Source organism: Aotus nancymaae, unplaced genomic scaffold (assembly GCF_030222135.1).
Source record: "Aotus nancymaae isolate 86718 unplaced genomic scaffold, 86718_ANA_hifiasm-v0.15.2.pri h1tg000064l_0, whole genome shotgun sequence".
Classification (NCBI taxonomy): domain Eukaryota; kingdom Metazoa; phylum Chordata; class Mammalia; order Primates; family Aotidae; genus Aotus; species Aotus nancymaae.
Window position 1 is genome coordinate 9,426,553 of NW_026988478.1, and position 12,851 is coordinate 9,439,403.

Consider the following 12,851-nt stretch of genomic DNA (forward strand, 5'->3'; position numbering starts at 1 on the left):
TGGTTAATTTTTGTATTTTTAGTAGAGATGGGTTTTTACCATATCGGCCAGGCTGGCTTCGAATTCCTGACCTTGTGATCCCTCCGCCTCGGCCTCCCAAAAAGCTGGGATTACAGACATGAGCCACCGCGCCTGGCCAAGAGTTCCTTTTTTAAGGAGTCAAAAATATTTTTTTAAAAGAAAATTATAAAAGGAATTTCGTCAGTCTAAAGGCCAAAAGGAATACCTGATGGAAACTTCGACCTACATTAAAAATTAAGAGTCCCACCAGCTACTCAGGAGGCTGAGGCAGAATTGCTTGAACCCGGGAGGTGGAGGTTGCAGTGAGCGGAGATTGGCCACTTCACTCCATCCTGGGCAGCAGAGTGAGACTCAGTCTCAAAGAAAAAAAAAAAAAGTTAAGAGTCCCAAATATACTAAATAAGTGAATATATATTTTAAAAACTTTTATTCTGTTTTAATTTTTTCAAAAGATGGCTGGGCACAGTGGCTCACACCTGTAAACCCAGCACTTTGGGAGGCCAAGGCAGGCAGAGCACCCTAGGTCAGGAGTTTGAGACCAGCCTGACCAACATGGTGAAAACCCATCTGTATCAAAAATTAGCTGGGCATGGTGGTATGTGCCTGTAGTTCCAGCTACTTGGGAGGCTGAGGCAGGAGAATCACTGGATCCTAGGAGGCAGAGGTTGCAGTGAGCTGAGATTGCGCCACCGCAGACCAGCCTGGGTGACAGAGCAAGACTCTGTCTTAAAAAAAAAAATTATGTATATACATATATATAATTGTTTAAAGCAAAAAATAACTATTTTTACAGTTTTTTATATGCATTTGTAGAAGTAAACAGTATGACGATCATAATACACAGGGTGTTATTTTTAGTATCCTTTACAAAGATGATTGAATTGTGTTATGGCTTGAATTGTGTTATGTTATGGCTTGAACTGTGTCCCCAACAAAATTCATATATTGAATCCCTAAGCCCCACTGTGACTATATTTGGAGATAGGCCTTTAAAGAGGTAATTAAGGTTAAATGAGATCATAAAAGTGGGGCCCTAATTCAATATAACTGATGTCCCTATAAGAACAGAGAGTAAAGAGAGAGAGAGAGAGAGATGTGATATGTGCATGTACAAACCAAAGACCATGTGAGGATACAGCAAGAGGGTGGTCATCTGCAAGCCAAGAAGAGAGGCCTATAGAGAAACCAGATGTCCTACCTTGATCTTGGACTTCCAGCCTTCAGGACTGTGAGAAAATAAATTTCTGTTGTTTAAGCCACCTGGTCTGTCGTAGCGATCATGTAGTTTTCAGTTGTACCAGAACAAACCGAAAGCACTTCCAATGGTCAGATTCACAACAATTTGATCATCAAATGTAATGTTAATTAAATGTTAAACTTTGTATGCTGGGTAACCAACTACTCTCTAATTTAGTGTTGCAAAATAGCAATCATTTGATAATGTAATGTTCCATGGCTTTGTGAGTCAGGAATTCAGAGGACTCAGCTGGGTAATTCTGCTGCTTCATGTGGCATAAGTGGGGTCGCCCAGTAATATACAGCTGGCAGCATAGCTAGTCTGGAGTGCCAAAGACAGGTTTACTAACACACCTTAGGGGGCATGACCAGAAGTCTGGGCTCAGGCAGCCTCTCTCTCTCTCCATGTAGTTTCAAGGCCTTTCCATATTGTCTCTTCAACAGGGTCCAGACTGCTTGCATGATGGCTTAGGGCTCCAAGAATAAATGTCCCAAGAGATAGTTGAAGCTAACAGTCTCCTAAGGTTGAAGCTAGAAACTTGCACAATGTTATTTCTGTCATATTTTGTTGGTAAAAAATTCACAGAGCCGATCCAGATTTAAGAGAGGAGGCCATACGCTCCAGCTCTGATGGGGAAAACTGTCAAAGAACTAGTGTGCACTCAAAATGTGCCACTGTCCACCCTCTGTCCATAAATTATTTATGTTTCTCTCACATATAAAAGAAATTTCCTCCATATAAAACTCTAGTAGTTTCATCTTACTATGTGAAGCCTCAGGATTCGCATTATTTAAATCAGGTCCAAGAATCTATTAGGCTTTTTTTTTTTTTGAGACAGAGTCTCATTGCTCAGTCTGGAGTGCAGTGGCACAGTCTTGGCTCACTGCAACCTCCACCTCCTAGGTTCAAGCGATTCTCCTATCTACCTCAGCCTCCTGAGTAGCTGCAATTACAGGTGCCTGCCACCATGCCTGGCTAATTTTTGTGTTTTAGTAGAGATGGGGTTTCACCACTTTGGACAGGCTGGTGTCGAACTCCTGTCCTCAAGTAATTCACCCGCCTCAGCCTCCCAAAGTGCTGGGATTACAGGCTGTGCCCGGCCTCTATTAGGCTTCTTAAATGAGGTTTAAAAGTATGATACCTCTCATTCTGAAGAATTGTGAACTAAAGAGACAAATTGTGTGCCTCCTACACACCAAGCATACAGTGGTGAAACAAAGATAGAATAGCTAGCTCCCATTCAAAAAAGAGGAAACATTAGAATTACACAGCAGTCCCTAGTCCATAGAGATTCTAAAATTTAGATAGGCACGTGTTGCCAGTTCCTTGAATAACCCTTTTCCCTGGAAGTTACTCTCCACAGATCTTGGCTCTTCCCTCTAAGCTTCCCATCACCCCACACCCACTCCCAGTCATTCTTCGTTTTCCATAAAAGTGGACCACGTTTGCAACTGATCAGTCTTCTCAGCCTGATTTCTGGTCATAGAAGTTTCAAGGTTCAAAGGCTTCTTTAAATTTTATACAGTTCCCATCTTTTACAGTTCAGTCTAGTAAAATTATTTTAAAAACTCTGTGGATTTCTTATATTTTGAATTATAAACCACTCTACTAGACAAAAGCCACACTCATATTTTTCTTCTTCTGAGACAGCCTATTCCCTACCTTGGGCCACCTGTGAGATTGCTGTGGTGTGTCACCTTCAGATTCTTAGAAATCTTGACTTTTCACAGAAAAGGTCTACATGGCACACCCTTAAATCCTTCTGAGATCTTAACAAAGGAACTAACAACTAAAATATTGGCTGTATCTTTATGCTGTGATCATTTTTAATCCACAACAATGTTGAATAAATTTTTAAAGTCCATGAGGCCATTGCTATGAAGAGTGAGAACTCACACATGATAGTGAGACCAGTTCCGGGACATGGGGGAGGCTCAGCTCCCAGACAGGATGTGTTCTTCCAGGCCCTTGGTCCCTCACTGCCCTAAGAATGGGAGGGAGGACCCCTCTGGGCACAGTGGCTCATTTAAGTAAATATCGGACCCCAAAGAGTTTTGCAGAAAGTGATTTATTTAGGCAGAGAGAGGAAAAGGAGAAAGAAATAGAGAGCAGCTCCCACAAGGTCACAGAAGGGGATCCAGAAATGGAGTCCACCCAGATGTGGGGGAAGGGGACTTTTAATCTCGGAGTAATTCCTGCCCCATTCAGATTTTCTGTCCTATGAAAGGAGTTCCTTTAAACTTCGGCTGGAGTGATTGACTTTTGATTTCTTCCCCCGCATGAAAGTTAAACAAAGACCTTTAAGCTCCCAGATGGAAACATGGAAGAAGGCAGGTGGGGCATGTCACTGGGAAGTTCTTGACTTTGAAACTACACCCCCTTGTGAACCTGGGAAGGGAATACATTCCCTCAATAGTAAGTAGTATATCAACTCTACCCTGAAGATTGGTACTTACAATGAGAAGTAAGGCTATTAAAGGAGAACAACATGGAAGTCAAACTCTGCTAGGTGAGGGTGCTGTTCTTGGAGCAATATAGGACTAAGATGAGAACCTGTCTTGCTTAAAATTAAGTACATCTACAATCAGGAGAAGAGAAACAATAAAAAAAAATCGAGTACAGCATTCCCAACTTGGACTAGCATTTTGTAAGTGGAGCTACACAAGGGAATTCTATCAATAGAGCCAGGAATTTAAGCTATATTTATTTACTTTAAAATGTCTTAAAAGGAGTTGGAAAAGTAGAATTGTGTTTTCAAGAACAAGACAAAACAAAACTGGTCACTGTGGTATTTGAGATAGATTCACATGAGATTTGAGATGGTCCAAAAGGAGAAAATAGTTCATGTGGGGAAGAACCCATGCAGAGAAACCAATGGTGCACTTAGAGAAAAATAAGGATTCTGGCTAGAGACAGCACTATAATTTCTAAGAATGTCTTAAGAGGTGGCCAATGAGACACACAAAGAACTTGGTATCATGGGGAGTGTGGCTCACCCAATTGGGGACAGTTGTAGAAAATGTTGCATTTTGAAACAGCCTATATAGTTCTAGCAAGCTTTCTTAGGAAGAGATGTGTTTTCGTGCCTACATTATCATAAGAGGTAAATAATTCTGCCTAAACAGTGAAAAATACTCTAAAATGGAGGTACTGCTGCTAGTGATATGTAATAGCCATGAGTGGTGATTGAGGTCCATTAAAGCAATGGGAAAAGACTACTATCTTAAAATCTTGATTCTTATTCTATCCATGAGTTTCTATTATTTAAGAGAGACAAAAAAAACTATACTATCTCACTCATCTGGTTACTTTGAGGACAAGATAAGATTTTATGATAATCCTCCATAAATAGGACTCGAAAGATAGAGTTGAAATATTGGACAATTAAAGAATAATTTGGAAGAATGGTGAAGTTATAGCCATGCTTTGAATCAGGCATGTTGATTGGCACATTCCCACAAACGTATATTTAAAGCACAAAGGCTATGTAAGCACTTCTGTGGGCTGTATTTAGGCTGCACATCTTTGCTTCAGTACCTTGCAGCTTGCTGGAAAATGTTAAACCTGTCTTTCCCTTTACTCTTCCTTTTGGCTGTAGTATCCTTCTCTCTGCTTGGCAAACTCCAGTTCATCCTTTTGAGTCAACTGGATGGAACCTCCTTTGTGAAATCTTCCCCATTTTCCGTTACTTCTTCTCTCCTCCCAGAGTATCTGTGCATACATTTTTATTGTGTGTATCACAGTGCCACAATTATTTCCTTACACTCAAAAAGAAGATGCTTTCATTGAGTAACCAGAGCAGGGGCTTGGAGCAAAAGAGAAGAGTACACAAGAAAACTGGGACAGAAGATTTTTTAAGACTTCACAAATTTCTCTAGAGTTAGTTCCCTTACCTTCAGCTGGGCAGAAGCAAAAATAGAAGGCAAGCGCAGAGGTATTTCTGGCATGCAGTTACAGTAACAGCTAACTCTACTTCATGTGACTTACGGAGTTTGGGGGTTTTTGGGTCTGAGAGAATTCATCAATTTAGATGTAGCTACAGTTATTTTAGAACACATTTAGCCGTTGAGTAATAGACTAGTTATTAGGAGCTTCTAGATTCCAATGTGTTTTATTGGCCCCAAATTGGAAACATGTAAGAACTAGCTTGAAAAGGAAATGACGCTGGCCTGGCGCGGTGGCTCACGCCTGCAATCCCAGCACTTTGGGAGGCCGAGGCAGGCTGATCACGAGGTCAAGAGATCAAGACCATCCTGGCCAACATGGTGAAACCCCATCTCTACTAAAAACGTGGTGGCGCGTGCCTACAGTCCCAAATGCTCGGGAGGTTGAGGCAGGAGAATCGCTTGAACCCAAGAGGTGGAAGTTGCAGTGAACCGAGATCAAGCCATTGCACTACAGCCCAGCAACAGAGCTAAACTCCATCTCAAAAAAAAAAAAAAAAAAAGGGAAATGACCTAAGTATCTATTGGCCCAAGTAAGACAGCAAAGTTAGTTTTCTTGCTAATTTCTAAACATCATCACACTATGAAATAAGGTGGAGGAAGAAATAAACCCTATTCAATTTCATCAGTAACAAAATGATGAGTTGATTTTCAGTGCAAAGGACCCCAGAGTTGCAACTCATGTAACCTGATCATGCCCAGATGAACCAAGCGTTCCTAATTCATGACCCCGAAGCCAACCACAGTGAAATCTTAGTATTCAGATTGAGGAATGGGGATGGAATTAAGAAGAGAGGGGTACTCTGTTTTGCCACAGTATGGACTTAGGAGCCAAGGACCCAGCATCACCTCTTTGCATGACCCAATCAGATCATGCCTCCTCGCATTGTTCTCTCTCTCTCACAGTTATCCTCTGCCTATAAGCCCTGTCCCCAGACCTCAGCCTGGGGAGACAGATTTGAGCATTGGGTCCTATCACCTTGCCAGTCAACTTGCAATAAAGCTTTTTTTTTTTTCTTTTCCTCAAAGCCAGTGCCATAGAATTGTTTTCTAAACACATTGGGTGGTGAGCCCGTTGATAGGTAGCAATGACAATGAGCAAGTTGCCTAAGATTTCATGAGTACCCCACTCTCCATTCTTCCCCAAAGTAAACACTGAGACAGTGGTCACTCGGCATTGTTTCTACCATCAGAGTCTGTGGTCTCTCAAGTTTAGATAATCCTAGCAAGTAGGTCATACGAAGAGAGAGTAGGACCTCCATGTAGAATTTTAAATTTTATATTATTTTTAATATTTTAGCATTTTTATGTTTTGCATGCGAAGCATAGAAATGAAAAGTTGAGGATAAAAGGGAATGAATAGTTAATGGAATATGACCTCTATAGATAGAAGAAAGTGATCATGGAGGACCCAGAGAACTGGTGAATGAGTTTGCTTTGACCCATTGAGACATGAAGAAAGGAAATCAAGATGAATGTGGATACAGATAGCATTTTGGGTGGCTGGGGCATGATGTCAAGAAAATTCTCTATTGATGATCTCTAAATTTCCAATAAACTAGGAAGCAAAAACATATATCAAGAGAGTGGGAAAAATGTCTTGAGGACATGGTAAAGATTAAACCCCTTCTGCTTCTCATCCATGATGCAGGAGGCTATGCAGGCTACAGAACGGCTTAGCGGAGATTAGAGGTCATAAATCTGTACTGGTACCAAGTTTTACACTTTTTTAGTTGTTAAGTAGTCCATATGAAAAATGTAGCTGGCCAGAAAGATTTGCCAGGTGGATACAGGGAAAGGACGATGGGACAAAGAACAGAGAGGACTAGCAAGGGAGTGACTGATGTGTTGACTCTCAGAGTTAGGCTGGATTGGAAAAGGGGCTGAGGGAAGAAATGCAAATCTAGATCAGATAAAAGAAGAGTGTGAGGATCAAAGGTGGGAGGTTGTAGTTGGGGTGTAGAAAGTCAGAGATAAAGATCATAAAGGTAGAGGTGGATCTGAGGGTGCTCCTACAGGGTACAGCCGGGTACAAGGGAGACTGAATCAAGCAATGGTGAAAGTTACTGGGGTTGAGGTTTCAAACACCATGACATCCTGGGTGAATCTCACAGCAATCATGCAGATGGAGCTTCTCCTTCTGTCTCACACAGAAGCTAAGCCTCAGTAAGGTTTTGTGCTTTGTCCAGAGTCATCCAGCTTACACAGGGCAGTTCCAATATTAGAACTCTCAATTGGTGGTTACAAATATCACTATCCATGGGCATTCAGAGATAATTTCTGATTATTTGGGAATGGGAGAGGTTGGGAGTGTACAAACCCTTTTAATCCTAGTGTAGTTACATTACTGCAGCCTCCAGAGGTATTTAGAAAGTATGTATCTTTGGCTGGGTGAGGTAGCTCATGTCTGTAATCCCAGCACTTTGGGAGGTTGAGGCGGGCGGATCACGAGGTCAGGAGATCAAGACCTTCCTGGTTAACACGGTGAAACCCTGTCTCTACTAAAAATACAAAAAATTAGCCCGGCATGGTAGTATGTGCCTGTAGTCCCAGCTATTCGGGAGACTGAGGCAGGAGAATCGCTTGAACCCAGGAGGCGGAGGTTGTACTGCTACACTCCAGCCTGGGTGCCAGAATGAGACTTCGTCTCAAAAAACAAAAAAAAAAAAAAAAGAGGAAGAAGGAAATACCTATCTTTGTCCTTTCTGCTGAATGACACCACCAACGATTGACCCTGCCAATCCCAAAGCCCTTTAAATCCACCTGCGTGACTCACCTTCCTTCACTCCCCCCATCCCCTCAATCTCCAGGCTTTTGTAAGTCTTGAATGCATATCCTCCTTTCCATCTAAATAGTTTAGGCCCTCGGCATCTGTATTAGTTTTCTACGATTGCCATAGCAAATGATCACAAATTTAGGGGTTTAAAATGTATTACTTCACAAATGTATTACTTTACAGTTCTGTAGGCCACAAATCAGTATCAGTGTCACCAGTATAAAAGGTGTCAGTAGAGTTTAATTACTTTCTGAAGACTAAGAGAGGATCCATTTCCTTGCTTATTTGGGTTATTGGCAGAATTCAGTTTCTGCTCTTGTAGGACTGTGGAAGAAATGCAAATTTAGACCAGATACAGAAAGTCAATTTTTTTGTTGGCTGTCAGCTAAGGTCCTTTCCCAGCTCCTGTAGGCTATCCACAGTCCTTGGTTCATGGTTCAGATTGAGTTCCTCTCACACTATGAATCCCTTTGACCCACTCTTCTTCCATTTTAGGGGATTCATGTGATTAGATTTGCCTCACAGAAATAATCCAGGATAATCCCCTATCTCCTCAATGGCATCAAGCTTTTTTTTGTGGGGGAGGGGAGAGAGTCTCGCTCTGTTGGCCAGGCTGGAGTGCAGTGGCACGATCTCGGCTCACTGCAACCTCCACCTCCCGGGTTCAAGCAATTCTCTGCCTTAGCCTCCCGAGTAGCTGGGATTACAGGCATCTGCCACTGTGCCTAGTTAATTTTTGTGTTTTTAGTAGAGACGAGGTTTCACTTTTTTTTGGTCTTGAACTCCGACCTCGGGATCCACCCACCTTAGCCTCCCAAAGTGCTGGTATTAAAGCCACCGCGCCGGGCAATGGCATCAACCTTAATCACACCTGCAAAATTTCTTTCTTTCTTTATTATTATTTTTTTCTTGACGGAATGAGAAGGTAACACCTGCAAAATTTCTTTTACCATGTAAGATAACATGTTCACAGCTTCGAGGGATTAAGAAGACCTCTTTCTGTAACTCTAGTAATTCTGCCTACTAAAGTATCTCACCCTGACATATTTCAACATTTTTTAAGCAAGTTTCTTGGTTCTGGGATCTTTTATGTTTCCAAATTAAACTTTCTGGAAACACACCTGACCTATCTTCTGCTCCTAAAACCCTTCTGTCTTCCCACCAATCAAAGGTCAAATTAACGTTTAGCTTCTATAGGAAAACAGCCCTTGAGTTTGGTCCTGTTTTGTTTTAGCTTCATTCTGACCACGATTCCACTTCTCCTCCGTCCTTCTTCAGGCGTGAAAAAGTTTACTGTGATTCTTCCTCACTTATAGATGCTTTTGAAGCTCCCATTCTTTCTTCCAAACTCAGCTCAGACATCACCTACTCCAAGAAGATCTCCCTGACGCCTTTCCCCATAATTGTAATCACAGGACAACATCCTCTTGTAAAAACCTCCGTAGCTTGTGTATGTTTCTATCTTTTGCATTACACCCAAATGTGTTGTGATTTTTGTCTGTTTCACCTATCAAGAGTTTACTGTCCTCTCTTCAAGCCAGACTCGGCCATTTCCCAAATACGTAACTTTCTTTGGGAAGGCTATTTAATTCACGATGTCTCCCTTTCCCTGTGTAAAACAGGGGTAGTGACAGGATCTATACCATAGATTGTTGTGAGTAGAACGGTGACCTGCACATATTAAGTTTTGCTAGTATTATCAATATTCCCAGCCCTCTGCGCCCCGCTGCGATGTAGTAGGTGCTTAATGGATGTTTATGGTGTGGATGAATTCGTCGTACTCCCACAAAGGTCCCTCGCCCTTGAAAATGGCTACCCCGGGCCAGGGCTCCTCAACAGAATGAAGATCCAGATTCTGCTCCATCCTGGCAGTCTCTGGTGGCCCCTGAGAGCAAGGCTTCGGCTGCACAGGCAAAGTCAGTCACCGCTAAGCCCGCGGGGGGCGGCAGAGAGCGGGCGCTTTGCAGGAAGCCCTGCATTCTCTGCCAATGGAAACCAGGAATCAGGAGCGCGTCAGCTATCGTCGGGTAGACTTAAGGCCAGCCGACGCTGAACGGCCCAAGAGCAGCGGAATTTAGGGGCTTTCATGAGTCATCATCATAATAGTCAATGGTGCAAATGTATGACCCCATTTAATCATCTCAACACACTACAAGGTTGGTGTCTCATTTTTACAACGGACGAAACTGAGGGGCTCAAGTGATAGTATATTCTTTGCGTATCTCCCAAGCGGATCCCGTTCTCTAGCGTCCAGCGGTCTGGGCCTCAAGGTCCAAGTCTGGCTCCCAGGCCGCCGCTCCGCCCTTCTCCGCGTTCTCCAGCGCCGGGCCACTTCCGACCCCTGCTGTCCTGTCCCCTGGCTCCTCCTCTCCCGCCCCGCCCCGCCCAGCTCCGCCCCGCCCCGCCCCAACCGCTCGGCTCCTCCTCCGCGGCCGGCTCCGTCCCCGACTTCCCGGCTCCTCCCCGGGCTGCCCGCCACACCTCTGGCCCCTCCTGCAAGCTCCGCCCCTCGCCCCTGGCTCCTTTTCTCCCGCCCGCTCTAGCCCGCGCTTGGCTAAGGTCTGCAAGCGCTCGCCAGCCACCGGGCCAGTAGGGAACTCGGCGCCGCCAGACCGCCCAGCTCGCGCCTCAGCGTCCCGGCGCCGCAGCGCCACTTCTCCGAGTAAGTGGCTCCTGGGCGCGCCCGTCCCGCGCACATCCCCGTGCGCCTCTCCCGCCGCTGGGCTGCGGGCTGCTCCCCGGGCGCGCCTCCGGCTCAGAGAGTTTCTGAAGCGAGTGTGAGTGGGTGTGAGGGTGCGTTTGAACGATTCTGTGTATTTGAGTGTGCGTACGAGTGTGTGCAGGAACGCACAGCTTCGGAAACTCCCCGGAATTTTACTCAGTTCCAGTGCTGCACTGAGGATGCGAGACCCCCTGTTAGGAACCCTTACCTACTCAAGGCGACCTCTTAACCTTTACCTCCTGCTCGGAGCCCTTTTCCTTCCCCCGCCTTTTTCCTTCCCTCGCTATTTGTCACGTCCTCCTGTAACCACACATGCTGGCGAAAGCGCTGCCCGGGTTATCAGGATGCCCCAGATTGCAGACTGAGTTGCTGGCCTGAGATTGTAATCCGACCTTGCATTGTAAAATGGGCAGAGACCAGAGCCCTGCTTTGAGATCACTCGATGGCGACTTCCTTTGAAGAAGAAAGTGTGTGTGTGTGTGTGTGTGTGTGTGTGTGTGTGTGTGTGCATGACTACACATGTGGCACTGGAGCCCTCAGCACCTGCTGCAGACACCTGATGAGCTCTCAGGCTCCTCGGACTGCAGACGACTGATAGGCATGTTCAAGACCAGGCTGACCCACCAGGCTTAGGCACCTTAAATATGTTAATTGCTTCAGTAACGCTGTATTTCTAAACCAACAGATATTCTAAAACACAGGAGCTATATGTAGAAGGAGCAGTGTCCCCAGAGGAATCATGGAAGGAATCAAACAGTAGTTAAGTGCCCAGTGTTGAAACAAAAAAATCCTTGTATTGCTTAAGACTGATCATTCCATCCCTACATAAATTATTTTTAAGGGGGTTAGGTCAGTACTCTCTCAAAGCAGTATGTATTTCTACACTTAAAAAATTAATTGAAAGCTTTGTTATCATACCAGCAGTGTTAATACTTGAGTCTCTCTGTAAAATGGTTTCTTCATCTATAAAGTGATTCCCTGGTTGCTGGGGTCCAATCTAATTTTAATAGTGTCTCTGAGTTCTACATTTCAGTTTATTCTTGCTACTTTCTTGCTATGAAAGTAGAATATTCTACTTCATTGGTAATAATCCATTTAAGAGATGCTGATAGGGGAATCACATTTTGAGTAGAAATTATTCGTTGAGGGTAAGGATAACAAAATTGTGTGGCCAAAGGAAAGAACCAAAAAGGGTACCTTTAAGAAGCCATTGTGCATTGGCAAGTGAAAGGTAGTAAGAGTTGATAAATCACTTTAAGTGCTGCTTATCGTAGCAAGTATTTTTATCCTGGTTTGAATCCTGTGTTACACAGAAGTGTTTCCACATTGTTTTAACTAAGGAAACATTATACTTTGCAATGTAAACGTGTGACTCCATATCTCTTTAAGGAAAGAAATCATTATCACATTTAATTAAACCCTTGGACACATTTATTGCCACCTTCTAATTAGATCTGTCATGAGGAGTTTAAGTCAGCAAGTTATTGTTGTTTGTGTATAGAGACAGGGTCTTGCTACGTTGCCCAAACTGGTCTTGAACTCCTGGGCTCAAGTGATCCTCCTGCCTCAGCTTCTTGAGTAGCTGGGGCTACAGGGGCCCACAAATAATTGTTAATATTCTAGCTAGTAACACAATTTGCTTTTTCATAGATTTTTTTGATGCCTTTTCCCCTCCATACACATTAATTGCCTCCCCCAATCTCTGCCCATCTTGTGAGTTTTTACTTGTAATCTGAGTAAATAAAGTTTAGGGAAGTAGACTACTACCTACTCCTCTGTAAAATATGAATTCCTTAGATATTGGATGTGTTGTGTTACACTCTTTGGATTGACATATGTAGACTTTATAAATCATTATATTAATCTAGATTATGTGACGACTTAAGAATCATTAATAAATCAATGAATATAGGAAGGTTCTACCAAAAGCATAGTGATCCTGCACAAATGGGCCTTTTAAACATTTTCGTTAAGGGAGACTTTTACTCTGTTGTGCCTTTTGTTCCAGTGTGTTTAAACTCACTAAGAAAAGTTTGTGTGAGTTGAGAAATCTCATGCTGTTGCCTTTTTATTTTCTATTTCGGACTATATTGCTAGACATAGTCTTTGTTTAGGTGTTGAGCTGTCGTAAGGACAGGCTGTCCTGGGATC

At 43.5% G+C, this 12,851-nt stretch overlaps 1 protein-coding gene across 1 annotated transcript in view; it reads left to right on the plus strand.

Moving 5' to 3' along the window:
- The first annotated feature begins 10,581 nt into the window (after positions 1–10,581).
- The window catches only part of TNFAIP8 (TNF alpha induced protein 8), a 119,809-nt gene continuing 117,539 nt past the window's right edge, over positions 10,582–12,851 (plus strand). Inside the window, exon 1 of the mRNA XM_012448579.3 lies at positions 10,582–10,640. Within this exon, the coding sequence (XP_012304002.1) occupies position 10,640 (1 nt within the window). The 5' untranslated portion in view covers positions 10,582–10,639. The remainder of the gene's footprint in view (positions 10,641–12,851) is intronic.